The following is a 27,603-nucleotide window of genomic DNA, read 5'->3' as shown; positions in this document are numbered from 1 at the left end:
CAAAGCCTCCTTCGTCCTAGATTCCATATTATTGTAACCTGGAAGATTCCTACATAGTAGGATTTTCTTTGTAGGATAGTTGGGGGAGCCACACCTACACTCAGTCACCTAAGTAATACCAAACACTGACCCTAACAGCAAACTGGCACTACCAGAGAAGGGTTGCTTTAGATACTGTTCTTGTTTGAAATTGGGAGGCTCAAGATTGACGGATTGTGGGATTGTGCATTTTCCAACCCCTTTTCTCCTGTAATTTGTAGTTTCTCCACCAGATATGAAGAGTCGGCCTTAATAGGAAGCTAGCACAGTGAAGTTGGAACAGGTTTAATGTGCATAAATATCTTGCTGTTGGCCACACATAGTACCACTTTAAGGGAGGATAGATGATCTTTAGGAAGACAGAAGAGAATTTCTGTAATCCAGCCTGCACTGATCAAATGCTTGGATTAAAGCCTTTAAATCATGAAACTCAGGGATTTGCTCTTATCCACTATAGCCGGTTCACAGCCCAGGAGCGTACAGAAATCAGTTCATGACTGCAGAAGTAGGAGGGATCTTTTAATTGATATTAGAAGAAACTACAACTTTGCAGGTTTGTGTTGATTCAACATCCATCTTCATCGTTTTCAAAGGTGTTCAAAAGTAAATAGATGACCTTCAGTGATGAGATCTTGAGATAGCTCTGGGTATCATCAGTGCATTGATGATATAGTAATGATATAGAAAGATGACCCTGAGTTACTGAGAATGGTCCAAAGTGGCTCAGGTACAGATTAAACATGGACAGGTTGGGGTCTAGAAGGATCCCTTGCTGCAGGTTCAAATTGATGGATATAGCATTACCAGTTTCCACCATTTGGGTTAGGTTTGACTAATTGGAGAACCAATCTAATACTGCATCTTCAATGTCCATTCATTTTGTAAACAGATTGTATTGCATTTCCAAATAATACAATAATAGAAGAACAACTGCACCACATTGATATATCTACATTGTACTTTGTAATGACATAGTGTGTGGTCTTCCTTATCAACAATTCTTAAACAGTGTGATAACCTATAGGCTAGACCTGAACTCTCCATCTGCAAACAACTGCTCGCTCTTCCCTAAACCCCTCCCTTCCACCTAGCCCCCTCTTCTGTCCCCCGGTTTGACTGTGATGCTGGCTCTCCCCTCCACGGCAATCCACAGACCTATCTAGAGTACTTCCTGTTTCCGCTCCTAAAGTTACAGTTGAGGCGATGCAGATGTGCAGTTCCTTATGTATCCTCGTGCTGGTGCGCTAGGAGGGATATACTGCTCCGGTTCCACCAGGGAGCCTACTAGGTGTTCCCAGGTGTGTTCCCAGGCTCGGGCCCCATCTGCCGAATCCCTGCCTTGTCCTTCTTCTCTAAGTAGGACTGCACTCTTGTATCCCACCTGTTAGAAATGGGGTCTCTAGTTGGCAGAGGTATACACCCTTGTCCATGTGGAGACCACAATCCTAGTTAGGGTAAGTCACACATATTCCAAATGATGGTAGCTTGGCACTGAGTAGTCAGGCCTAATGTAGAAGGCAATGTGTAAAGTATTTGTGCAGTAAATCATACAGTTACACAGTGAAATCACCACAGAAAATGAACCACACTGGTTTAGAAAAATAGATAATATTCATCTGAATAAAATACTGTTCAAACAATGAAAATCCAATGTACACAAGCAAAGGTATGAATTTTTAACGTTTGAATCCAACTAAAGAACCTAGAAAACACAATAGCTCCAACTGGGGTTATCACGGTGTCGTTGACGGAGTCGTTCCCAATAATCCAGCACCACTGGTGTCGGTCACGGGGTTACAGGCACCCCCAGGTATAGTACTTTTGGAAAACAAAGAACAAGGACGTTGCACAGAGTCAGTAAGAGGCATCGCTGGAGTCGGTGTGGAGTCAGTCCTTTATGGCGTCTGAGGAGAGAGGTGTTGGTTCCGCGCTGCAAAGCAGGTGGAGGTGAGGCATTGGTTCCGTCAAGATGCCGGAGGAGATGATGCAGCGGCATCTGCAATGCACTGATTCCTTGTGACCCGACTGGGTAGCTGGTTCTGGTCCATCAGGCTGTGATGTGTTGACTTTTCAGTGTTGTGATGACACTGAGTGACGTCAGCGGAGTCGCAGCAAATTCGGACTTGTGTTGCAGGCCACGGTCATTGCGTGCAGCGAGGTCCATGGAGCGGGAGCAGGCTACTCCCTTGCTAGCATCGCTGAAGTCGTTCCTGAGTTGCTGGAGTCAGGTACTAGCAAAAAAGCTTGTAGTTTAAGTCTTTGCTGGCCCTGAGACTTCAGAACAGGAGTCAAGCTCAATACAAGCCCTTGGAGAGCACTTTTTTGGAATGCAGAGCCCTTCTCAGCAAAGTCAGAGGCCAGTAGGGCCGCAGGGCAGCAGTCCTTCACAGCAAAGCAGTCCAGATGAGTCCTTTGGGCAGCCAGGCAGTTTCTCTTGACAGGATGCAGGTGTAGATCCTGAAGTGTCGGTGGGGTCAGAGACCCAGTTTATATACCCAAAAATGTCTTTGAAGTGGGGGAGACTTCAAAGATTAATTTTGAAGTACACAAGTTCCCCTTTCAGTGCATTCCTGTCTGCCAGGGTCCCAGTAGGGGGTTTCGCAGTCCATTGTATGAGGGCAGACCTTTGAAATGTAAGTGTCAGGCCCTCCACCCTTCCAGCCCCGGAAGACCCATTTAATATGCAAAAGAGTGCAGGTGTGACTGAGTGTCCTGTGTTTATGGTTGTCTGGGTGAAATGCATAAGGAAGCTGCTGTCAACAAGCCCAGCTCAGATGTTGATTGAAGACAGGTGTTTTTTAAGTGCAGAGATATTCTCACTTTCTAAGAGTGGCATTTCTAGAATAGTAATATTAAATCCAACCTCACCAGTAAGCAGGAGTTTCTATTACCATTCTGGTTATACTAAATAGTACCTGGTTACCTCCTTCAGATTAGGTTCTCCCACCCAAAAAGTATGAGGGCAGCCCTATTGCTATTCTATGAAAGGAGCAGGCCTCCTAGTGGTGGAAAACAAATTTAGGAGTTTCCCACTACCAGGACATGTAAAACACATATCTACACAGGGATGTAGATTTCCTATCGCCCGACCCCTTGGACATATTGTTTGGGGTCAAGGGCAACAAGTTTTCATGTTTATTTTGTCCTTGGGACAAGGAGGCCTAATTTCCTGCGGCACAAACCATTTGGCTGCTAGATTACAGAGAAGGGAACTGTCTGCAGTTGAGGTAATGTGTGTCTATATATTAATGCTGTTCGATCTTGTATTTATGGTTCATTAATGAAAAGCCTTCATTATTAGTAAGAGTGCTGCAAGTATACATTGTAAGGTCACAGCACTGCACTACTGACAGTGGTTCCAGTAAACAAAACAACAAAATAATAGTCACATTTTTTAAAAGTTTAAAAATAAGAGGCCAACTATAATGCTCGCTGATAAAATGCAAATGGTTGCAGAAGCTTGTAAGCAAGTTTGATGATTCTTGGCTTTCAAAATAAAATGTTCAGAAAAAAAGGCAAGTAGGAAAAACGTTTTGCTACTATGAGATTTTAGGTGCTATTTCTTTGAAGCGTCATTTGGTAAAATGTGTTGATGCATGCTAGTATTTCCCAAAAATATTCCTAATGGAAAATCAGTGTAACCATTTTCAACAAGATTAGGGAAGCATGAAAATAAACAAGCATTGGCAAAGCCAACCGATCATTTTTTGTGAGTCTTTTGGTTTTTTCAATGCGTGTCTTATTTCGACATGGCATTTGTAAACACTTTATTGTTGTGAGAGCTGCCAGGCCCTCACATATTTGTAACAAACACTGGCAAAATGAAAAGAAAAAACGTTTTTGGTCTCAAAAAGCACACATTACCACTAGTGGCGTAACAAAGGCCCAGCAGCCCCCTTCCAGGAAACCCCTCAGCACAGCACCTGCCATGAGTGAGGCTGAAGGGGGGAGGAGGCTGGAACTATGGCTTACTGCTTCCTCCAGCCCCAGTATGTAGATCTGTGGAAATGTGGCAAAATAAGAAAATTGCTATATTAGGAATTGAAAATGGAGGTATTCAAGCCCTACTATAGTAGTATCCCTGGCATAATGAGAGAGGCTATTATCAGAGCGCTTAGATAATGAGATTGCTACCATAATTTGTCACCGCATCATCATGGCACCAAAGGGACAAGTAGATTTTTTTTTACAGGACAAGTAGATTTATGAAGCAACCTGACCCATGGGCAAGTAGATATTTTATTAAATTTCACACCCCTGTGTACATGTCCTGCCTTTGACCTACATAGCACCCTGCCCTGTGGGTTACCTAGGGCCTACCTTAGGGGTGACTTACATGTGGAAAAAGGTGAGTTCAAGGCTTGGCAAGTACTTTTAAATGCCAAGTCGAAGTGACAGTGAACCTGCACACACAGGCCTTGCAATGGCAGTCTTGAGACATGGTTAAGGGGCTACTTATGTGGGTGGCACAATCAGTGCTGAAGGCCCACTAGTAGTGTTTAATTTACAGGCCCTGGGCACATGTAGTGCACTTTACTAGGGACTTACAAGTAAATTAAATATGCCAATTGGGTATGAGCCAAGGTTACCATGTTTTAGGGAGAGAGCACATGCATTTTAGCACTGGTTAGCAGTAGTAAAGTGTCCAGAGTCCTAATGCCAGCAAAAATGAGGTCAGAAAAAGAAGAGGAAAAAGGAAAGAAGTTTTGAGGTGACCCTTCAGAGAGGCCATTTCCAACACCACCCACCTAATGAGTTCCTCTTTCCATGTCGTCAGTCTAGGTTCCCTGGCAGTTTTCCAATTCATAGTAATCTCTCTTTTTGCTAACGTCAGAGCTGTCTATAAACCTGTTGGTCGTTTTACGTTTTGAGGGCTTTGGGAACCCCCCCAACAGATATACCACTGGGGTGTGCGGGATCGACTGCAGAATCACTAAATTAATGCAAGCCACTACCTCACCTCAGTAATCCTCCAGGGAAGGGCAGGCCCTTATCATGTGGAACATCTTTGCTACTATTTGGCCGCATCGTGGACAGGCCGCTTCATGGGCTCCAAATTGTCTAATAATACGTCCAAGTGTTAGGTAGGCCCTATGTAAGTAATAAAAGTATATCAATTTGAATAGTGCATTACCGGACACAGTATCGGTGTTCCTAAGGATTTTGGCCCAGTCAGTTTTGGCAATCGAGTTTGAAATATTCCTTTCCCATTGTTCCCGTAGTGTTCCTAACGGTGTGGTGAGGTCATGCCCTATAGTTCGGTAGGGGCAAGTTACCGCTTTAAAGCGGCCCAATAATGGTACATAGCATTTGGCATCCCTTGGAAGGCGGTGGTTCCCCTGTTCCCCATCCCCAGTGGTGTTGCAGTGTCACCATCACCACCCAATGCAGTAAGATTTGGCCCCTTGGTGCGTCAAAGGTAGTAGAAAAGTCTTCAAATGATAGTAGTTCCCCATCTTTGTTTAGGTCCCAAATGCGGTTTACGCCATACGTGGACCATTCTGGTATGGTCTGTAAGTAGGTACTCCACGCTACATGCTCTAGCTGTTGCAGCGGGAGGTCAGGTGAATATGGTACCACTGTCTGAGTGTGTTAGAGGGTCTGTCCCCAGCAGTGAAGGATGACTCCCAATTCAGTACTGTCGTCCGCTAGAGGGCACCTGCGGTCCAGGAAGACCCCGTAAAGGGCCAGGAGAGGCAGCATTTTCCTCGTCTCGTATCCCTTGCGTTACCCCTTAGAATAAAGCCACTTGGCACATTACCAGCGCTGAGCTGCCAGGTAGTACATCTCCATGTCTGGAGCTGCCAACCCTTCATTTGCTATTGAGCGCTGTAGTTTGGTCAATGCTATTAAATGTCTGACTGTGCACCATATGAGCTCAGTTAGCAGGGAGTCCAATTCCCTAAAGGTCATTCTAGGTATGATGTAGAGTAGAAATACAATAATCTGGGAAAAGCAATCATCTTAGCAATTGCAATATGACCAACAGCAGTATGATCTTCTGGAAATCCACACTGGTCCTCGGATTACTCATTGAAGGCTCCACGGAAGCCATCCTGCAACAGGGAAAAAGGCTGGACTTTTGCCAGTTAATGCGGAGACCTGATGGGCTGCCAATGAGCTCCAAGAAGGCAAGCGCTCTAGGCAGTTCAACGTCTGCATCCTGCAGGATTAGTAAGATATCATCAGCGTAACAGGGTGAGTGTGGTGTTATACCCAGTATTGCCAATCCATAATTTGCCATGCCAAATTGTGCCCTACTGGCCAGTGGTTCTACCGCAATGACGAACAATAATGGGGAGAGTGAGCAGCCTTGTCTGGTGCCTCATCTCACTTCATATTGCCTATGGCATGTTGGAACTCCTGGTCTTTTAACGTCTCTGCTCACAAGGTCAGACGGGGATGCAAAGGTTTTCTTTAACCTAGTCCAAGGACAGCAACTCCGGGTTGTGATCTGACACTGTCCTACAAAGATATTCTGTATTCCAGACTGCGCTCTGTAATCCAGGGGAGCACAAGAAGGTGCCCAGTCTGACGTGTAAATTATGCATCCCGTAATAGAATGAGTTATCCCTAGTGTCAGGGTGGGTGTGCCTCCAGGAGTCTATTAGTCCCCATCTCTGTTACCAGCTTGCGAACATCCGGGCAAGGTGATAAATAGGTGAATCAGGAAGTGGGGGGTGAGATCGATCTAGCACTGGGCCTGCCACACAATTATAATCCCCTCAGAATAGAATGTTGTGCATTATGTATGGTGCTAGGAGTCTGGATAGTTCATCAAAGAACCTCCCCTGATCTGTGTTTGGGTCATAGATACCCATCACTGTCAGATCATGGCCGGGCAATCGTCCTGTCACTATCACATATCTCCTGCCAGGATGTATGACTTTGGTTATTACTTGAAATGGAACCCTAGGTCAGTACTCCCCTGCAAAGGCCGAGTAGGTGGTGGTGTGTAGTTGTCCTTGCCATCGTTTTTCATAGTGGCTCTCTCTTTCATTGGTGGTAAGGTGTGTCTCCTGTAATAGTGCAAAGTGTGCCCCCTTTTGTTTCTTGTTTGCGTAGACCTTGTATTGCTTGGCCATACGATCGGAATGCAACACTGGACACGGTCCTGCAGGCCATTACGGCCTCCTGTTAGGCGCTCAAATTGAGGTATGGATGCTATTGCAGCAGACATAGGCCTCCTGAGGGATGACCACAGGCACGTGGCTTAGTGTTACAGCAACACAGCAGTCCTTCCCAAATGATCATGGCTACAATTCTTCAAGAGCTTCAGGTGAACTTTGGTTACTCAAGTTAGACATGGGATGTGGTGAAGGAGGTCACAACATTGTTTCTCGTATTTCTAAGCGGTGACTAATTTTTGGATTTCTTCTGCTTTTTAAATCTCCTTTGTCAAAGTCTTACTATTCTGCTCCTACATGCCAGACTTGCTTATACCTGTACTCAAGGGCTTTTATTCCCTGCAGTTTTTCCTCTGAGTGTTGTTTCAGTAGCTTTGTCAGGCTGCATAAGTGGCAGTGAAAGTAATCCAGGACTCACAACAGTTCAGTGAAAGCCACACGCCTTGCCTGGGAGGCAAACAAAGAAAAGTAAGCGCTGAGGACCAATGACTTGGACTTGGCAGGATTATTGTGGTCTTGTTGGACTCGGAGAGGCGTCCAAAGCACTACCCTCATAGTGGTGGTAGGCTACTGCCTTCATCAAGAACTAAGCAGCACAGTCTTGGTGGTGGGAGCATAACATGTAGTTATGAATAGAAGTGAACAGGTCATTTTTACCCATTGTCACTTGAGTGAGGTCTACAGGCTTTTCTAAAGGTTATGCTGCTTTGTGCTTAACTCATCCTTGGCCTACATCTGGTAAATGTGCCATAAAGCACAGGAGTAGTGACTCTGGGTTGGATGTATGTGTGCCTGGGAAGGGTACAGTACAGGGATAAAGCAGTATTATGCAGTATATTCATGGTTGGTGCATGTACTGACGACTGTATGTATGCCTGCAAGGGATACATTACATAAGAGATGAAGTGCTGTGTAGTGTGTGCAATGTGCTGGGTGTATTTGGGCTTGCGTGAAGTACAATACATTAAGTGCTGTGCAGCGCACATCGCTGAGTATGTGTGCTGGCAATGTGTGTTTGCAGATAGCACAACCTGGTGCAATAAAGGGAAGGTGCAGTACCACATAGTGCGAGCAGACTGAACGTCTGTACTGAATGCATGGTTCTGTAGTGGCACAGTGCATGGAGGTAATAGTACTGAAGAATATGTTTGCTGGGAATGTACAATGCGTGCAAGTACACCTGCAATGGTACATTGTGGTGGACCCTGGGTTCCATTTTGAGAAGCCCAGGCCTGCCTGGTGAATGTATATTGCTGCATTCCTGTGTGTTGGGTGGGACACACACTAGAGGAAAGGAGGAAGAGACTACCCCTTTACACTTCTAAAGCCTACACATACCATTACTGCAGGGATGTCGGGAAGCCTTCTTGTTTTTAGAACTTTTAAGTTCCCTAGATCACATATTGCACAGCACAGTGAATAATACCTCTTGACAATCAAGTATTAAAATTGGATCTACACCTGTTAGTAGTTGATTGCTCATGATCTCCAGTGTATCAACTACTTTAAAATGCACCTGCTTCAGTATGTTAGGATGTCCTGGGAGATTCTTCCATTTTAATGCCCTCTTATTGTTTGTGAGGGTAACATCACCTGGGAGGCTTGATTTGTTGGGCTTAGAGTTGGAAGTCAAAGGCCATTTTAATGTGAGTTTAATAGCATCTCACTCACTAACTACCATGTCCCCCATAAATGCCCACAATTGAAGAGATAGCAATATATAGTCAATTCTGCTGGACTGGTTTAATCTCTTTAAACGTATGCGCGTCCCACCTTGATCTGAAAAAGATCTAATGTTACAGGCCCTAAGGCCCAGGCTCAAGGTCAGAACCAATAGCTGATTAGACAAATGAGAGCATCTTTTTACAGCAGGCAGGTCTTGCTGTGGAATACTCCATGCGGAGACTTCTTCCAAGATCAGATCTGCTTCTGGGTTACCTAGGGGTTCAAATGTTATATTAAAATCACCAGCAACAATCAGCAGCCCATCAGAAGAGAAACTGCCAATAAAGTTCCTAAGTGTAGTTAAGATAGGGGATTCCTTGTTCGAATCAAAGGATGTGTTATACACATTAAACATTTATACTTGCTATTTGCCCTTAGAGAATGAAAGGCCTAGCAGATCTGGAGAGTTCAAACTCAGAATCCTAACTCTATAATTTATTTTTGTGTTCTTTACCCAAACGAGGGCAGCCTCTTCCTTGTATCTCAGCTGGGAAACAGAAGTTCATAAACTCTGTCCTATAAAGTGGCTGAGTGCACCAGGCTTCCAGCAGAAAACACATGTCAAAGGAAACTATAAAGGCTCGACATAGGGGGTGTGATAGTTTGCATCTTAGTCCGGAGATGTTCCATGATAGAATGTGCCAAGGAATATTACTACGGAAAGGAGAGCCTAACTAAGAGGGGCTGGAGAGGAAAGTCAATCACTGTTAGTCTCGTCCTGCAGTTGTCCTTCCATATGCACTGGATAAGGGCCTTGGAAAGTCTGCTTAACACTATAGCTCATAGAAGGAGCATTGTACTTGATGTTGAATCCCGTTGGTACCTGGCAAGGAAAACAAATCTCCTGTGTGACTAATTTGTTGACCAGAGCCTAAAATGCGAGTTAGATTTCAATAAAGTCACACTCTAACCCAGGCATTGTACAGTGGTTGGCCCTCACAATGTCTTCTTGAATTATCAATGGGCATCTACAGACATGACAAAGCCAATGAATTACTTTATTTACTAGAGATTTGGTATCTTCAATGTCTCCTTGCTGCTATCTGGGAACATTATGCATGTAAATGAGCCCATTCTGAGCTGAACTATGAGTCCCTAGAGTAAACCTGGGCCTTTTTTGATGAGGCTTGCCAGGCAATGTTGTTCCATAGATACTGCTCCTCAGTAATTGCAGGCCAAGTCAAGGTACTAAATCGATCTTGAACAGGAGGTTATAGACCCACAGTCTCTGGAGGCCAGATGAAGAGGTGTGAGTAAGATGTTTGTTAACTGGCGTACCATCCTTTGTATACAACCTTGCTCTCTTATACTGGAATGTTGGTACAGGTAGATTCTGCCGCCTCTCAACCTTACCACCCTGGATCAGCAGACGGTTCTTGTCACATGAATCTGACATCTTTCGGTGTTTTGAAACAGACTTGTTCTGAAAATGGCCTTCAGACAGCTGCTGCAGTAGTGGGGTAATAGCGGCAACTTGGCCTGCTGAAAGTTTGTCCCATAAGTCCTCAAGGTCAGCTTTTAGATTGCTGACAACATTAAAACTATTCACTCCCTCGAAAGAGTTTTGGCCATTATTGGTGGAGGGAGACTGAGGGACCCTTGGGGGATTAGACGTATACTGCCAAGGAGATGAATGGTGTGTACAGGGAATTGCTGGCTCGTAAAGGACTGGCTCTTCTGTGTGTTCATGGGCTGGGCCAGAGTCAATACATGAGTAATCAATGACCACACAACCAATTGCAGTAGCTGTCCACTTTTGCAGCGGGGGCCGGTCCAATTCCCAGTTTTGCCCCGCTTTTTCATAAAGATCCCAGCTAGAGGTTTCCCTTTGGTACCTAATGTAGCTCACGTAGAAGCGGGGGCAAGTTTTAAAATTGACTTGACTTCCGCTATTAGGTCTTCAATTTCTTTCAAAGCATTATTAGTACCAATAAATTTAGCTTATGTGCTTTCCTCTTTCCCATTTCATGGAGAAAGCCAGGGGAAAACTTCACCTACATGAATACCAGACAAGCAGGTTGGCCTTCCAAATTAGACCACTGTCCCGTACAACAAAAGTTATAAATAGAGTCTCAGAAACCTACCACAAAAGAGCCAGTGACAGAGGGGTAGCCAGCCCAGCGTCATCCAGTCAATGACAGGCGAAGATAGGCCGGGTCTTCACCTGGGCACAGCCAGGGCAGGTTGTGTGTTGTGGGAAGGCTGAATTGGTTTTAATCAATCTATCAAGGATTTGTAGCGCACACTAATCACCCGTTAGGGTTTCAAGGTGCTGGGGGGGGGAGATACTGGTCGTAGAGCCATGTCTTGAGGAGTTTCCTGAATGTCAAGAGGTCTTGGGTCTGGCGAAGGTGGAGCGGTAGGGAGTTCCAGGTCTTGGCGGCTAGGTGAGAGAAGGATCTTCCTCCGGCGGTGGTGCGGCGGATGCGGCGAATGGAGGAAAGGGCGAGGCTGGCGGAGCAAAGATTGCGGGTGAGGGTGTGGAAGGTGAGTCTGTCGTTGAGGTAGGCTGGGCCTGTGTTGTGGAGGGCCTTGTGTGCGTGGATGAGGAGTTTGAAGGTGATCCTCTTTGATACTGGTAGCCAGTGAAGGTCTCTGATGTGGGGGGAAATGTGGTCACGGCGCGGAATGTCCCGAATGAGGCGGGTGGATGCGTTCTGGATTCTTTGCAGTTTTGTTAGGAGTTTGGTTGTTATTCCTGCAAATGGGGCGTTTTCGTAGTCAAATCAGCTGCTTACCAGGGCATGGGTGACAGTTTTCCTGGTTTCGACGGGAATCCACTTGAAGGTTTCGCAGAGCATGCGGAGAGTGTTGCGCAGGAAGATGAGATGGCATTGACCTGCTGAGTCATGCTGAGTGTGGAGTCCAAGATGAAGCCTAGGTTGCGTGTGTGGGTGGTTGGTGAGGGCGCGGTTCCTAGGGAGGTGGGCTACCAGGAGTCATTCCAAGTTGAGGGGTTGGTGCCAAAGATGAGGATTTCTGTCTTGTCTGTGTTTAACTTGAGGTGGCTTGATTCCATCCAGCTGGCGATGGCGTAAAGTCCGTTGTGGAGGTTGTTCTTTGCAGTTGTAGGGTCTTTCGTGAGGGAGAGAATGAGCCGAGTGTCGTCTGCATAGGAAACTAGGTTGATGTGGTGGGTTTGTGCGAGGTTGGCGAGGGGGGCCATGTAAACGTTGAAGAGTGTGGGGTTGAGCGAAGATCCTTGGGGAACGCCACAGATGATTCTGGAAGCTTCTGACAGGAACAGGGAGGCGGACTCTCTGGGTTCTGCCTGAGAGAAATGACGAGATCCAGTTGAGTGCCTTGTCGCAGATTCCAGCGTTGTGGAGGGGTGTGCGGAGAATGTGATGACATACCGTGTCGAAAGCTGCGGAGAGGTCCAGGAGGATGAGTGCTGCTGTTTCTCCTTCATCGAGCATGGTCCTAATGTCGTCTGTGGCAGCAATGAGTGCAGTCTCAGTGCTGTGGTTTCTGCGGAATCCAGATCGGGAGGTGTCAAGTACCTTGCTGTCTTCCATGAACCGGGATAGTTGGCTGTTTACAATTTTTTTGATGACCTTTGCTGGGAAGGGGAGGAGGGAGATCGGCCGGTAGTTCTTGGGGTCGTCTGGGTCTGCCTTTGGTTTCTTTAGCAGGGTGTTGATTTCTGCGTGCTTCCATCTTTCTGGGAAGGTGGCTGACTCGAAGGAGCTGTTGATGGTTTTGCAGAGGTGGGGGGGAATGATGATGTTTGCCTTATTGAAGATATGGTGTGGGCAGGGGTCCGATGGTGATCCGGAGTGGATGGAGGCCATGGTGGTGGCGGTGTCCTCTATGTTGATGGGGGTCCAGGTGTGCATGAGGTGGGTGTTGCTTGGAGCGTTGGGTTTTTGGGTGTTTATAGTCAGCTGGTGGGTCTGGGGTTTGAAGCTATTGTGGATTTCTTCTATCTTTCGACGGAAATGACCACTGAGAAAGGTAAGTGTCCGTCCGATAAGGAAGGGGGGTTATGAGTGGTGTGTGCGTGCATAGGGGTGTGCATTTATGTGATTGGAGCGGGGTGATGTTTGTGTGCGTGTATGTGTGTGATTGTGAGTGTCTGTTAGTGCATGAATGGATGTGGGGGTAGTGTGGGGGTGTGTGACTGTGTGTGTCTGTATGAGTGTGTGAATGCTTGATTGTGTGTGTGTGGTGCATGCGTGCTTGGATGGGGTGGGGGCGGGAGGGGCCCCACGGGCTTTGGGGGGGACTGTGGCTGTGTGGGAGGGCTGGGGGAGTCTCATACTGGCAACAGGAATGTAAATTCCTGTTGCCAGTATCCCTACTGCCAGGGATTTCCTGGCAGGGTTGCCGCCAGGAAATCCCTGGCGGAAAGGAGGCTCTAAATACCGTCGGCGGTCTATGGTGGACCGCCGGGGCGAAGGTGATCCACCTTCACCCCGGCAGTCCGACCGTCCTGGTGGTACATGCGGCGAACTAGCTGCTTTGCAGCTTGTTCACCGCCGGGGTCATTATCTGGCGGTCCAGCACTGCCACGCCGTTGGCGGTGTTACCGCTAGCGTTGTGGATCTGAACCGCCGATGTCATAATGAGGGCCTTTGTTTTGTTCCTCAGTAGCTGCCTGATGTTTTAGGTGCGTTTTGCAAATCTTGGTATAAATTTCGTACAGTATTCAGCCATATCCAAAAACAAACTGACTTCTTCTTTATTTCTTTGAGTTGAAGATTTCTCAGTGGCATCAGTTAGAGATGGTTTGGGTTTAAAACTGCTCTCTCCTACTACATTGACCCAAGTAAGTTACAGTATTTTCAGCAAATCTGCATTTTGGATATTCCACTGTTAAAGTGTGTTTCGGCAGAATATCCAAAATGTTTTGTAACCTAGCATCATGTCTTGTCTTTACCAAAAACAAGGATGTAATTCTGAAAATGCATCACACCTTGGTCCTTACAGAGAAGCTTATGCATTAGCCTTTGAAACACAGAGGCAGCAGATGCAGTCCAAAAGGCATCCTTCTGAACTGGGAACATCTTGCTGTGGTAATGAATGGCCTCAAATGTGGTGATACAGGAGCCAAGGAAATTAGATGATATGCTGATACGTCAATTGTGGAAAACCACTTGGCACCCTTAGTACCATTTCATTAATCTTTGGCAACAGAAAACGATCCACCACAATATTTCCGTTTAAATGGCAAAGATCCACAAGCAACCTAATTTTGCCATTGCTACTGTGTGCCACTACCAAGGGAGAAATCCATTCTTAGGATTCTATAGGTTCTACTACATCCATGGATACTAATTTATCCAGTTCTTTAGAGACTCCCTCCCTTACCCTTAATTGGTATGTTCCTCACCTTGTAGATCTTGGGTACAGACTTTTTAAAAGAATAATCATAAGTTGGAAACATTGTACATTTCCTGGATTTTTACTAAACAGCTTAGGAAATTTCTTTAACATCGCTGACCCTGTAGCAGTTCCTTTCTCTACCTCTAGCACTTTTTCATCACTGTTAGGATCTAGACTAGTGTGGAGGTTTCCTTGATCAATTTATCCTAATACAGACCGTCCTTTCCTCGCTATATAGAGCTTATCCCTATTGGTTCTGTTTTCAAATTCAAAGGTTAACCACCTGTATCCCAGCATGTCGATTTTTGTTTTTCTTTTCTATAACCTTCTGGTTGCACGTCAGGTTCCAACAAATGTGTTCCAACGCTGTTAACAAATGTGTCTCTCCAAACTTCCTCATTTATAGTTGTATCTGATGAGCCCAAATCTGCATACATTTAATGTCAACCCCTCCCCCCCAAATGTGGGTATTACATTCTGGTTTGTTTATTTTAGTTCGGTTGCTGATAATTAAGACTAATTTCTCAAATAGACATACTGGAGGATGTTTTAAATCAGATTCCTGATTTTCTTCCTCTGAACTTTTCTTTCCCTTGACAACACATTTGATATTGTTTTTCTTTTTCCTACTAACTCTGGTGTAATGTCCTGTAATACCACAGTTGCTGCATTTTTGTTTTAAGGCAGGGCAATTTTTAATACATGCTAAATGATCCTCTACTATCACATCTGAAACATCGGCACCCATCTTTACCAATTGATTTTTCTCTGCTTTATTTTGCAAAGTTTTTGTTTCTACTTTGAAACTTGTTCACTGTTGTTAGAAATGGGGTCTTTGGTTGACAGTCAGGTTACCCCCTGTTCAAGCCAAGACCCTCACTCTAGTCAGGGTAAAAGAGAATCACCCTCAGCTAACCCCTGCTTACCCCCTTGGTAGCTTGGCAGAGCAGTAGGCTTAACCTCAGAGTGCTAGGTGTAAAGTATTTGTACCAACACACACAGTAACTTAATGAAAACACTACAAAATGACACAACACCAGTTTAGAAAAATAGGAAATATTTATCTAAACAAAACAAGACCAAAACGACAAAAATCCACCATACACAAGTCAAGTTATTAATTAAAAATCAAAAAGAGTCTTTAAGTAGTTTTAAAAACACACTAGCGCTGCTAGAGTGAAAATGTACCTGGTGTGCGTCAAAAATAACCCCGCACGGGCGGGTGTGCGTCAAAAATAACTCCGCACGGTGGTACTTGAGTCAAAAATCCAGCCGCACGATGATTTGAAAATCCCGCAGCGCAGGTTGCGATCTCCCAGCCTCCGTCAGCGATGCTGCACGTCGTTTCTCCTGCTCCGTGCGTCGATTTTTCGGTCACGTTTCCTGCGAGCGTCGTTTCTCAGCTGCGGAGCCGGCGGCGCGTCGTTTTTTTCAGCCGCAGATCGGATTTGCGTCAATCTTTTCCCCGCACGGCGCTCTGTGCGTGGATTTTCTTGTCTTTAGGCTGCCAGCTTCTCCTTTCAGGGTCCCAGGAACTGGATGGGCACCACAGGGCAGAGTAGGAGTCTCTCCAGAGACTCCAGGTGCTGGCAGAGAGAAGTCTTTGCTGTCCCTGAGACTTCAAACAACAGGAGGCAAGCTCTAGATCAAGCCCTTGGAGATTTCTTCTCAAGATGGAAGGCACACAAAGTCCAGTCTTTGCCCTCTTACTCTGGCAGAAGCAGCAACTGCAGGATAGCTCCACAAAGCACAGTCACAGGCAGGGCAGCTCTTCTTCCTCAGCTATTCAGCTCTTTTCCAGGCAGAGGTTCCTCTTGGTTCCAGAAGTGTTTCTAAAGTCTGTAGATTTGGGTGCCCTTCTTATACCCATTTTAGTCTTTGAAGTCACCTTTCTTCAAAGGGGACTCACACCTACTTGTGAAATCTTGCCTTGCCCAGGCAAGGCCTCAGACACACACCAGGGGGTTGGAGCCGGCATTGTTAGAGGCAGGCACAGTCCTTTCAGATGAGAGTGACCACTCCACCCCTCCCTCCTAGCAGAGATGGCTAATCAGGAAATGCAGGTTACACCCCAGCTCCCTTTGTGTCACTGTCTGGTGTGAGGTGAAAAACAACCAACTGTCAAACTGACCCAGACAGGGAATCCACAAACAAGGCAGAGTCACAGAATGGTTTAAGCAAGAAAATGCTCACTTTCTAAAAGTGGCATTTTCAAACGCACAATCTTAAAATCAACTTTACTAAAAGATGTATTTTTAAATTGTGAGTTCAGGGACCCCAAACTCCACATGTCCATCTACTCTCTAGGGGAAATCTACACTTTAATCATATTTAAAGGTAGCCCCCATACTATCCTATGAGAGAGACAGGCTTTGCAACAGTGAAAAACGAAATTGGCAGTATTTCACTGTCAGGACATATAAACCACATTACTATATGTCCTACCTTATCCATACACTGCACCCTGCCCTTGGGGCTACCTAGGGCCTACCTTAGGGGTGCCTTACATGTAAGGAAAGGGAAGGTTTAGGCCTGGCAAGTGGGTATACTTGCCAAGTCGAATTTACAGTGTAAAAATACACACACAGACACTGCAGTGGCAGGTCTGAGACATGATTACAGAGCTACTTATGTGGGTGGCACAGCCAGTGCTGCAGGCCCACTAGTAGCATTTGATTTACAGGCCCTGGCACCTCTAGTGCACCTTACTAGGGACTTACTAGTAAATCAAATATGCCAATCATGGATAAACCAATTACATACAATTTACACGGAGAGCATATGCACTTTAGCACTGGTTAGCAGTGGTAAAGTGCTCAGAGTTGAAAAGCCAACAGCAACAGGTCAGAAAAAATTAGGAGGCAGGAGGCAAAAAGAATGGGGATGACCCTGCATAAGCAAAAGTCCAATAACTGTCATGTTATTCCTCCCCTTGTTTTAAAACATTTGCACACCTCCCAGCCATCTCAGCCTTTTGTACAATGGCTAAAACCTCTTCTAAAAGGGAGTGCCCATTTGCCTATAAACGTTCTCTTATTGCTGGGTTGCTTCGTGCATCACCAGTTGGTCTCTTAATTAATCTTCATGTAAAACACCAAATGTACAGTCAGTTGCTAATCTTTTCAAATCAGCAACAAAATCATCCACATGTAAATGTTTTCCTTGTGTCTTCTGGAAGAATTTGTACCTTGTTATCCCTATGCAAACTTTGAGTGAGTGCAAATTAGTAGTCAAGGTCTTTTATTGCTGATTCAAATTAATTGATGTCTCCTGTGACAGTGGCTTTGGGCATGCGGTTGTATGTTTTTAATCCCTGAGGACCCAAGGAGTGTAACAAAGTCCTCTACTTTTGATCCACTGACATAGCTTTAATCATCATAAGTGTTCATGTAATTCAAAAAAATATTCCTTCCATTTGATCCATGACATGGAGAGTTCAACTTCTGAGGCCCGAAAGCATGAGGTGGACTTATACTAAAATGTTGTTGCACCATACTAAAATTTTGTTGCCCAATAATGAGCACACATAGTTTGATGAATTTAAATTATATGTGCAACAGAAGTAAAATGCCCCAGTGTACTGTTAGAATATTTCCTCAAAATTAATTATGAGAATGAATGCACGTGAATAAATTATGTTCCAATTCCAGTGTAAGTTTCCCAAAAGAAAAATGTAATAACAACCTTTGTTTGACTTCACCTTCCCCAAAAACTGGTATTTTCCTTCAGCATTGGTGTAATGCATGATATGCGCACGGCGTGTGTGAGATGCGTTCATTTCACTGTAGAAAGTTTTTTTAGTTTTAGATGCCAGGTAACACTTATATGCGTGCGCCTCGTGTCATATCCCCATGTAAAACTTGTGTGTGTGTCATTATAAGGGACATCGCGAAATCACACACATCAGTATCTGTGACTTACACTGATAGGAGGATGCACGTGAGCTAGCTGAAACTCTTGCTGCGGGCGAAAACACGCAGCAGCCGCACGCATCACCCTGGATTTGAAGGCACAGTTTTACAAGCCATTGAATGCATCCTCTCAATTAGTATGTTTCTGCAGTCCTTACTTGAACAAGGTGTCAGCAGCTCCTTCGGGCTTTGATTCATGTCCTCCCATATTATTTTTGTCGGGTAATCCATTCTGTTGCTTCATTCAGTATTGTTTTTCTGCATTAATTAATGAAAATCACCCAAAACAATAATTGTAGAATGAGTAGGATTTCAAGGTGTGTCACCTCTACTTGTCCCCAAGTTTGTCGTATCAAATAATGCTCAGCTGTACTGCTTTTTTAGCCTTTATTCCAATAAGTCGAACAGAAAATGAAGGCATGTCCTGCACAACTTGTGCCTGGGGAATACTGAGTCTGAACCCTCCACGCATCCACTGATAATACATTCTACCTAGAACTAGAATGTAAGACAAACCATAACAACTTGCCCTTGTTAAAGACGTGGTTGGAAAAACGTCCCCTAAAACTCATGAAAGGGGAAACGGTTAGCTTTCAAAGATGCAGGATGTTAATAATAGAGGAGATATTCAGAGACTTGTGAAATGTAAGCACCCATGGGGCAGTGCTGGACTTGAAGAGATGTGTCAGTTTTGAGGTTTCCTTTTTGGGAGAAGTAATATTGACCAGTCACCAGGTTTTCAAGGAATTCTCGTAATTGTTGTATTTGAAGTTTTTAGTTGCATATTTACAAAGAATAGGGGAATTAATAATTTTAAAGGAGTTAGGCCCTTATTTGGTAAGGTTCTTAGAGAGTTCTAAAAGAGCAGAAAGGGTCAGGAGGAAAGTGATTAGTAAAATAAGGTTCTTGAATCGAGGATGTGGGGAGCAATGGAAGAAACAATAGTTTACGTTTGCGCTGAAATGAGCCTAGATTAAAGAGTGAGAAAGAGCTAAGTGGGACTCTAGAAAAACTCTTACACCAAAGCAGTGAAAGGGTCTTGTAAATCTGATAATGAAAATGAGCTCCTCCTCCAAATCATGTTCCAGGCAGTAGTAGATGTAAGAGGGTGAAATTAGGGTGATAGGGTGAATCACAACAAAATGAAGACTAATTGATGAGGGTTTTGGTGCCAAGAATCACAGTAGGACTAAAGCAAACCCTTGGTGGTTTTACAAAAAAATTTTAAGAGTAAGAAATGAAACGAGTTTGGACTTCAAATGAGAGAGCGCTAACTAGTGCTGTGGGCAGGAGACATACGTCTGTAAATAAATAAAAAAAAAATAGTTCAGGAGAAGAACTGAACTGTTTGATTAAACATAAGATGATTCAGAAACATGGTGTAACAGCAAACTCTAGGCTGGCGGGGAGTTGTTATTCTGAGATAGCATATCTCTACCTAATTTAATCCCCCCACCCACCCCCAGTTTAATTAAAGGACTTTCACTACAGCGAATTATGTTGAAACAGATAGTAACCTAGCTAACACATGACATTTTAGCATTTACAATTTACCACAGTAAGAGAGACCCGCATAATTAAATATTCCCCACCCACCCATTGAAAGACCATTCACTACCTGTATGATATTTCACTAGCTTTGAATCAGTGAATTTTCTTTGGCGGATCCCTCTTCACATTCTGTTATTAATTACACCTTTTCTCTACATTTATGCTAGTATTGAACAAGTGAACAATTTACGGGAAGTCCAAGCCCTGAGGCGATTGAGTCCTCATCCGAATATTCTTCTACTCCAAGAAGTTATTTTGTAAGTGTGTTTTTTGTGTCTTTAGAGTTTCAAATATTTGAGAAATGATTTATTTAATCGTTTGAAAAATATAAAGAATTACAGCACCATTTGTTACTGTGTTGCCATGGACAAGAGTACTTTGTGATAATACTTGACCTTTAATGTTTTTAATATGTTACCTACTGATTTTTAGTACAATTTGGGTAATATGTAAAATATGTTCAAAGTAACTTCCTTTGTACCAAAGTAGCTTCATTTACCAGAAATGTGCTTGTTCGAAATGTATGAGGTCAGTGCCCATTGCTAGTCGTGAGAAGCACACTGCGGCCATTTTCAAGGACTCTGTGTGCACCTCGTAAAGCGAGGCATCATTTGTTTGATGCATAGTATATGTACTCATCAGGAATGTATTTCTGTTCTCTAACAAAGTTAACTTCCTTTATGGTAACCGTTCCTAGCCCACCAAGTTAATACTCTTGCTCTTTTTCCCTTCCTGCATTGGCCAGCTAAATTTGGCAAAATCTCACACCCATGTACTCTGTCTTCATCTCACCAAACTGCAAGTGCCTTTCTAGATGCAAATGAAGCTCTGTTTTGTTAACTTTAATAATGCACAATACAGAGCTTCATTACAACCCTTTTCAAGTAAATAGTTCTGAAGGGATTTTTAAATCATGAGCTAAATCTTCTTTAATCTAATGCATGAAGCAATCGGTATAACACTATAATGTAACCACCGAGTAAGCTAGAGAACATAATCTCATAGAAAAATATTAAATACAGTATTTGTGTCATTACTGTTTGGAAAGGCAGGGATTCGCCGTCTGGATTGTAGGGTAAAGAAGTGCGGTGTGAAAGAAACAGAGATAGACACATACACGATGGCCATGTAAATAACAGGGCTCCGAAATTCATTGTGCTGGTTTAAGAATGTTATTTTCATCCAGAAAAGCTTCATGCCCCTCCAAAGACGTCTCGGGCCTCTTTTTATTTGCAAAAGTTATTTAAAGTTGTGTCAACAACTAAATTAAACAGTCCATCAAGGATCGCAATCTTGTGGAATTTCTTCGTTTAGATTACGGAGCTTTGTATAACATTGAAACTGCTATTTTACTGTCTTTGAGGATGTACCCACATCCAGGACCACGGGGACTACTTCTTTCTGGTTCCGTTAGATTTGGAACAGCCTTTCATTCAAATTCTTCTGTGCAAATGAGTCTTCTACGTAAAAAATAATTCGAAACTGCGTAGTGTGAAATTTAAAAAAAATCATTTCTTGCGGAATTCAGGAATTACATGAATTCTATCAGCGAAATTAAAATGTTGTCTTTGTGTAGTTTTGTACTGCTTTGTCATCACCATGCTGGGCGTCTACTTCGGTTGCACCCTACATCATCATCCTTAATCCACAAGGAGACGCTGCTTTGGCAGACGTTGGTAATTGTGAGAATTGGGGTAAGGGCTAGTACGAAAGGAATGACAAGAGATGTACCCCTGAAGGATCATTTCTCATTGTACCCTTTGTTAGCTTCATGTGACAGAACTGAAGTTAACGCATTCCAAGCTTCCTTACTTGTGTTTGCAGAATATTCACAGAGGTGGCTACCTCCATCAGGTACGATCTTCACTGATATAATTACAAGTAAGCATATATATGTCGATATTTATTTGAATCATTGGTGGGATGTGTGGCATTTTGCGTGACTATGATGTGAATTCTATCTAGTTTAATGTGGTAACAACCTGTCTTTAAATTTGTATTTGCTTTCTGTTTTAGTGACAGAAAAACGGGAGGTCTTGCTCTAATATGTGAACTTATGGATATGAATATTTATGAGCTGATACGAGGTAGGTATAAGCAGCACTTGTTTCTATTAGCAGTAATTATCTCAATAACTGCTACTAATAATGTGTTGTGGTTTATACAATTGTAATATATTGATGTATAATAACATTATTTTTTTTAAAGTATATTTATTTGTTTATAATCAGTCTTACTCACAGTATTGGTTGTGTATCTGTGTAACAGTTAAATTGATTAAAAAAACACTTTGTTTACTTTTACCCTAGAATTTGCTCCGCCTTAACATTAAATAGCAATTTTCTAACCCTGCTTCTCATTCTGAATTTCTCTAGAATGCACTTTGCAAAAAACATGCCTTCTTGGGCGTCAGTCCTTTTCTGCTTCACAATAACACGATTTCCACTGTTGTCTTCCCCACTGAGGTATGTCACAGTATTTCGGGCATTAATATCGACCTGCAAAAATATTGAATCTACTATATAAACTTCTGTTGTATCATCAAGTGAATTGTATATAGGGAAGTAGAGATTTACTATTCCTAATTCCCAACTGCTTACCTTGACAATATATTGGGAGTCAATTTTGTGGACTCAGTATTTTTGCAGGTCATTATTTTGCTCACAACACACTGACACCCGCTCCCTACCCACCACGGGCTTCATTATAAATGCCCCATTACAATGCCCAGAATCCCCGCTCAAAATCACAGTTACTATGGATTAAGTCAATTTCTGGGGGGCTGGAGTGGAAGTGGGATAAATCAGGATAATGTTTTTTTCTGAAATACCAATTGGTAACTGGACTCACCCTGGATGTTTTTCCCCACAATTGCACTCTGAGACTTCACCTGCCTGTACCAAGCACCAAGTAAAATATCCTAGTGGAATACAGTTCACAAGCAGTGTTCCTGCTAAATTTAATGAATCCTACTAATTGACGTATTGGAATTAATGGGTAACTCGTACTGAGGGTGTTCGCTTTGATCCTGTAGTCACTTAACATTTCATACTGTGGATTACATTGGATCAATGCATTGGGGTCTGGTGTATGATAAGAGGTATAATATTTATCAGCATGTTTAGACCATTATTTGGAAATGATATTCACCTATACTAGGAGTATTACTTCTTATCTTTGCTTTTGTTAGTGCCACATATGTCCGTTGTTATTAACTCTTTTCCAGACGTTGCAAAAAGGTACAATCGCACTACAATTTTGGTGCTAAGCCCATTTCTGAATGGAGTCCCAGGTCAGGCAATGTTTACTGATGCGATAATTTTGCATGTGATATTTGTTCAGGTGCAAACTGCCTGCCTTATACTAGTTGCCCACAGGTGTTTGTGAGAATTGTTTTGACCAATAGACCAACATTGTGATTTGTGCACACTGGGACATGTGTGGATATTCCGCGGTGCGTAAATTGGAGCATCTATGCACGTTCTAAGGTGAGGAAAATGGAATTTCACACTATTTCGCCAGCAAGTTTCTTACTAGAGTTTACCTGAAAAGAACCTGCGGCCAAATAGCAAGGGTTTGGCAATATGCACGTGGACAAATAACACATGCAGTTAGAGAGTTGGCAACTATAGCCTAGCCATGTGAGTTTGCCCCTAAAACAGAATTAGCATGATTGTTGTAATTGGGCCAGATTCTATGGCAGGACCGGAGTCGAGGATTATGCCATTCTTCCTTTAATGCTCTTCCAGCAGCTTTCAACATTAGCAAAAACACAAACTAACTTTCCCATCAGTACTAGGGAAAGAACTACACAAATAAACAACCAATGAGCATGCAGGGTCCTCTATATGTGTGTGTATGTCCCCCACATAACGTCCTCTTTCTTTCCTGCTTCCAGCAAAGCTAAGTATTGTTTTCCTATCCTCTATCACATTTGCATTGTATTTTATGTATTTTCTGGTGTCCTTTGTCGGTTATTTGCTGCAGGCTGTGTTGCAGACCTTTTTCTTCCACAGGGCCTCACCTCATCGCACCTGTCGTGGCAGCGAACAGCCTCAGGATTGCACAGGTGCGGTGAGGCCCGACTGCCGCTAGGGGCCCATATCAAACACAGGGGATGTGCTTTAGTCAGTAATTTCAAAGAAACTGACGATCGACGTCCCTGCAAAGCACCGCATCCCCAAGCCGCCTGGAAGCCCTGATGCCCGTTATTACGGGTCTGTATTGATATAGCATGAAGAGTGCTTCTGGCCTTTGCATTGGCACTAATTATAGCGCAGACTCAGCGCTCTGTGGCTGCTAAGGGGCCGGGCCAGATGATTTTATTTGTTCACACCTGACTACTATTGCAGAGAAATATATGCAGGAAGAGTCCCTTCAGGTCCTTCCTATCGATGACGAGTTTTGTGAAGTGGATGACTCTTCCATTCACCAAGCAGTGACCGTCGCCATAGAACTCTTGGAGCGCCTCCTCATGGAGCTTGCTTACGCCTGTCGCATGCCCTTAAACCTTACGGACGACTCCCGTCCTGTTCTAGGTCGACCTCTCTCACTGAGGTCTGCACCGAAACGTAAGTGTTAGGAATGGGGCCTTTGGTTTGCAGTCAAGTTACCCCCTGTCCAAGCAAGGACCCTCACTCTAGTCAGGGTAAAAGAGAATCACTCTCAGCTAACCCCCGCTCATCCCCTTGGTAGCTTGGCACGAGCAGCAGACTTAACTTCAAAGTGCTAGGTGTAAAGTATTTGTACCAACACACACAGTAACTTAATGAAAACACTACAAAATAACACAGCACAGGCTTATAAAAATAGAGAATATTTATCTAAGCAAAACAAGACCAAAACCACAAAAATCCACAATACACAAGTCAAGTTATCAATTAAAAACCAAAAAGAGTCTTCATGTAGTTTTAAACACAGCGCTAACGCTGTTAGCGTGGAAATGTACCTGGGTGCGTCAAAATAACCCAGCACGGGCGAGTGTGCGTCAAAAAGGGCTTGCGATGCGTAAATATCACTCACGAGTAAGACCTTGCGTCGTTTCTCCTTCAGTCTAGTTGGCGTGCGTCGTTTCTTCTCTTTGCCGGAGAGCGATGTGTTGATTCGAACCACACCCTCGGGTCCAGGCAGGCCTTGCATCATTTCAGCCCACCCAGCGATGTTTGCATCAGAAATCCTGCCACACGATCCGAAAACCACGCAGCGTGGGTTGCGATCTCACCGGTCTCCGCCAGCGATGCTGTGCGTCGTTTCTCCAGCCGTGGGCGTCGATCTTCTGGTCGCGTTACAGGTGAGCGTCGACTTTCAGCTGTGAAGCCGGCGCCGTGTCGATTTTTCAACCGCAGATCGGAGTTGCGTCGATCTTTTTCCCGCACGTCGATCGGTGTTTGGATTTCTCACTCTTGGGCTGCCAGCTCATCCTTTCAGGGCACCACTTGGCAGAGTAGGAGTCTCAGCAGAGGCTCCAGGTGCTGGCAGAGAGAGGTCTCTGCTGTCGCTGAGACTTCAAACAACAGGAGGCAAGCTCTAAATCAAGCCCTTGGAGAGTTCCTCACAAAAAGGAAGGCAACACAAAGTCCAGTCTTTGTCCTCTAGCACAGACAGAACAGCAACTGCAGGATAGCTCCACAAAGCACAGTCACAGGCAGGGCAGCTCTTCAGCTCTTCTCCAGGCAGAGGTTCCTCTTGGTTTCCATAAAAGTGTTCTAAAGTCCGGGGTTTGGGTGCCCTTCTTATACCCATTTTGCCCTTTGAAGTAGGCCTACTTCAAAGCAAAGTCTCTCTTGTTTGTGAAATCCTGCCTTGCCCAGGCCAGGCCCCAGACACCCACCAGTGGGCTAGAGACTGCATTGTGTGAGGGCAGGCACAGCCCTTTCAGGTGTGAGTGACCACTCCTCCCCTCCCTCCTAGAACAGATGGTTAATCAGGAAATGCAGACTACACCCCAGCTCCCTTTGTGTCACTGTCTAGTGAGAGGTGCAACCAGCCCAACTATCAAACTGACCCAGACAGGGAATCCACAAATAGGCAGAGTCACACAAATGGTTTAAGCAAGAAAATGCTCACTTTCTAAAAGTGGCATTTTCAAACACACAATATTAAAATCAACTTTACTCAAAGATGTATTTTTAAATTGTGAGCTCAGGGACCCCATACTCTGCATGTATATCTGTTCCCAAAGGGAATCTACATTTTAATCATTTTTAAAGGTAGACCCCATGTTAAACCATGAGAGGGACAGGCCTTGCAACAGTGAAAAACTGATTTAGCAGTATTTCACTGTCAGGACATATAAAACACATTACTATATGTCCTACCTTAACCATAATCAACAACAAAAGGTACACTGTTCCATGTATCTAGGGGCACATTTAAAGTTCAGGAGCAAGAGCCCTCACACACCCAGATGGATGTCATGCTTCATCATCGGGAAGCTCCTCGTCAGACCGGCGGTGCAATATCTGACGGGCTCCCCTTTCGGGGGCTCTTTACCGGAGATCTTTTAGAGGTGGCTGCCGTTAAGGTCGTAAAGGTCAGACACTCATTATAGCAGGAGAGTAGTAAAATTAAAATTGATTAGCAGCCCCACAGCAATCTACTTTAATAGTTATATCAAGGGGTTGCGATCAAGATAAAAAACGTACAGAAAGTGGAAAATGAGGTTCATGCTCAACCACTTTGAAAATGCCTGGAGATCTGGGAAATTGTCACCTGACCCCTAAGGTCAGGTCAACATGTTTCGCGTAATGTGGTCATGAAAGATCCTCTAACGCTTCATCAGGACCTACAATCAACTGAACTTCTCCTGACTGTATGGGAAATGAGAGAGATACTATCTATTATGTATATGAAAATGTATAACAGTCACTTACATTTGTGTAAACTGTCTCGTCAAAAAACGGAATAAAAAAAGGTCGCCCTAGAAAATAATAAATACAATAAGAAAGCAAAATACACAGTTAAATGACCATAACACCCGTGGTAAATCCGTGAGCTAAGTGATGTTCAACTAGTGAATAAAACATCTGCTTACCATCCCTCTTCATGTGGGAGGCCCCTTGGGGAATAACACGGTCCAGCCAGTCACTTCTAATGAGGGTTATACATCACAAAATGGGTTAGTGTAATATATGTTGTAAAGAACTCAAGGTGGTAATCGATATGCTGTTCCAGTCGACAGTACATTTTTGTAAAGGCAAACTACATGATTATATAGTACCGCAAAAAAATGCTCCACTCATAATGGCCCTAGCACATACATCATATCCAAAATGCATCGGCAATCAGCTGCCAAACCCTGGGTGTCTGGGTGGAAGATACCCAAACCCCTTGCCCCCATGCGTGTAAAGAAGATGGCCTAATTGTCACCATCTACAGTTTTATGAAACATAAAGATGCAGTGTGTGCATAGTCCGGCATCTAAAATATGCATACGACCGAATGGCTTGAAGTACAGGCAAACGGAGTGTCGGTTGCCGTGACCTAGGAGAAAGGTCATGGAGCCAGCAATCAAAATTACAATATATCCCCTCATCACTTACTTGGGACTCGGCAGTGTCGGTTGATGTAACCTACCCGCGGCGTGCTCTCCCCGAAATAGAAGTTCGGGAAAGCACTCAAAACATTTAAAGCGCGACGCGGAGGCTACATTTCTCCACGTCACGTGATGGCTTGGTAGTCAAAATAGAAAAAGGACCAGAAATCCCGGTCCCAACAATGTTTGAGGAACAGCCATGCCGCATTTTGCGGGCGGCCATCTTGGAGTGTATCACAATGATAGTGAATACAAGGAGAATGAAGACAAGAAGGCACAAGATAAAGACAAACCCTGACAGTCTTGGAAAAGAAAATATCACTTGTCATGGTAACGAATGTATAACCATGGTGTGACAAGACATATGGTCAAAAATATGTAAAAAAGG

At 44.1% G+C, this 27,603-nt stretch overlaps 1 protein-coding gene across 2 annotated transcripts in view; it reads left to right on the top strand.

Annotated features, from left to right (window-relative positions):
• The window catches only part of MOK (MOK protein kinase), a 401,862-nt gene that overhangs the window by 159,433 nt on the left and 214,826 nt on the right, over positions 1–27,603 (top strand). For both annotated transcript variants that reach the window (XM_069208354.1, XM_069208353.1), the window contains exons 3-4: positions 19,849–19,938; positions 21,698–21,768. In XM_069208354.1, coding sequence (XP_069064455.1) covers positions 19,849–19,938; positions 21,698–21,768 — 161 coding nt within the window. The remainder of the gene's footprint in view (positions 1–19,848; positions 19,939–21,697; positions 21,769–27,603) is intronic.

The sequence above is a fragment of the Pleurodeles waltl genome, chromosome 9 (assembly GCF_031143425.1).
Source record: "Pleurodeles waltl isolate 20211129_DDA chromosome 9, aPleWal1.hap1.20221129, whole genome shotgun sequence".
Lineage (NCBI taxonomy): Eukaryota > Metazoa > Chordata > Amphibia > Caudata > Salamandridae > Pleurodeles > Pleurodeles waltl.
Note: the sequence above shows the minus strand (reverse complement) of the source record. Positions and strands in the feature narration are given on the sequence as shown.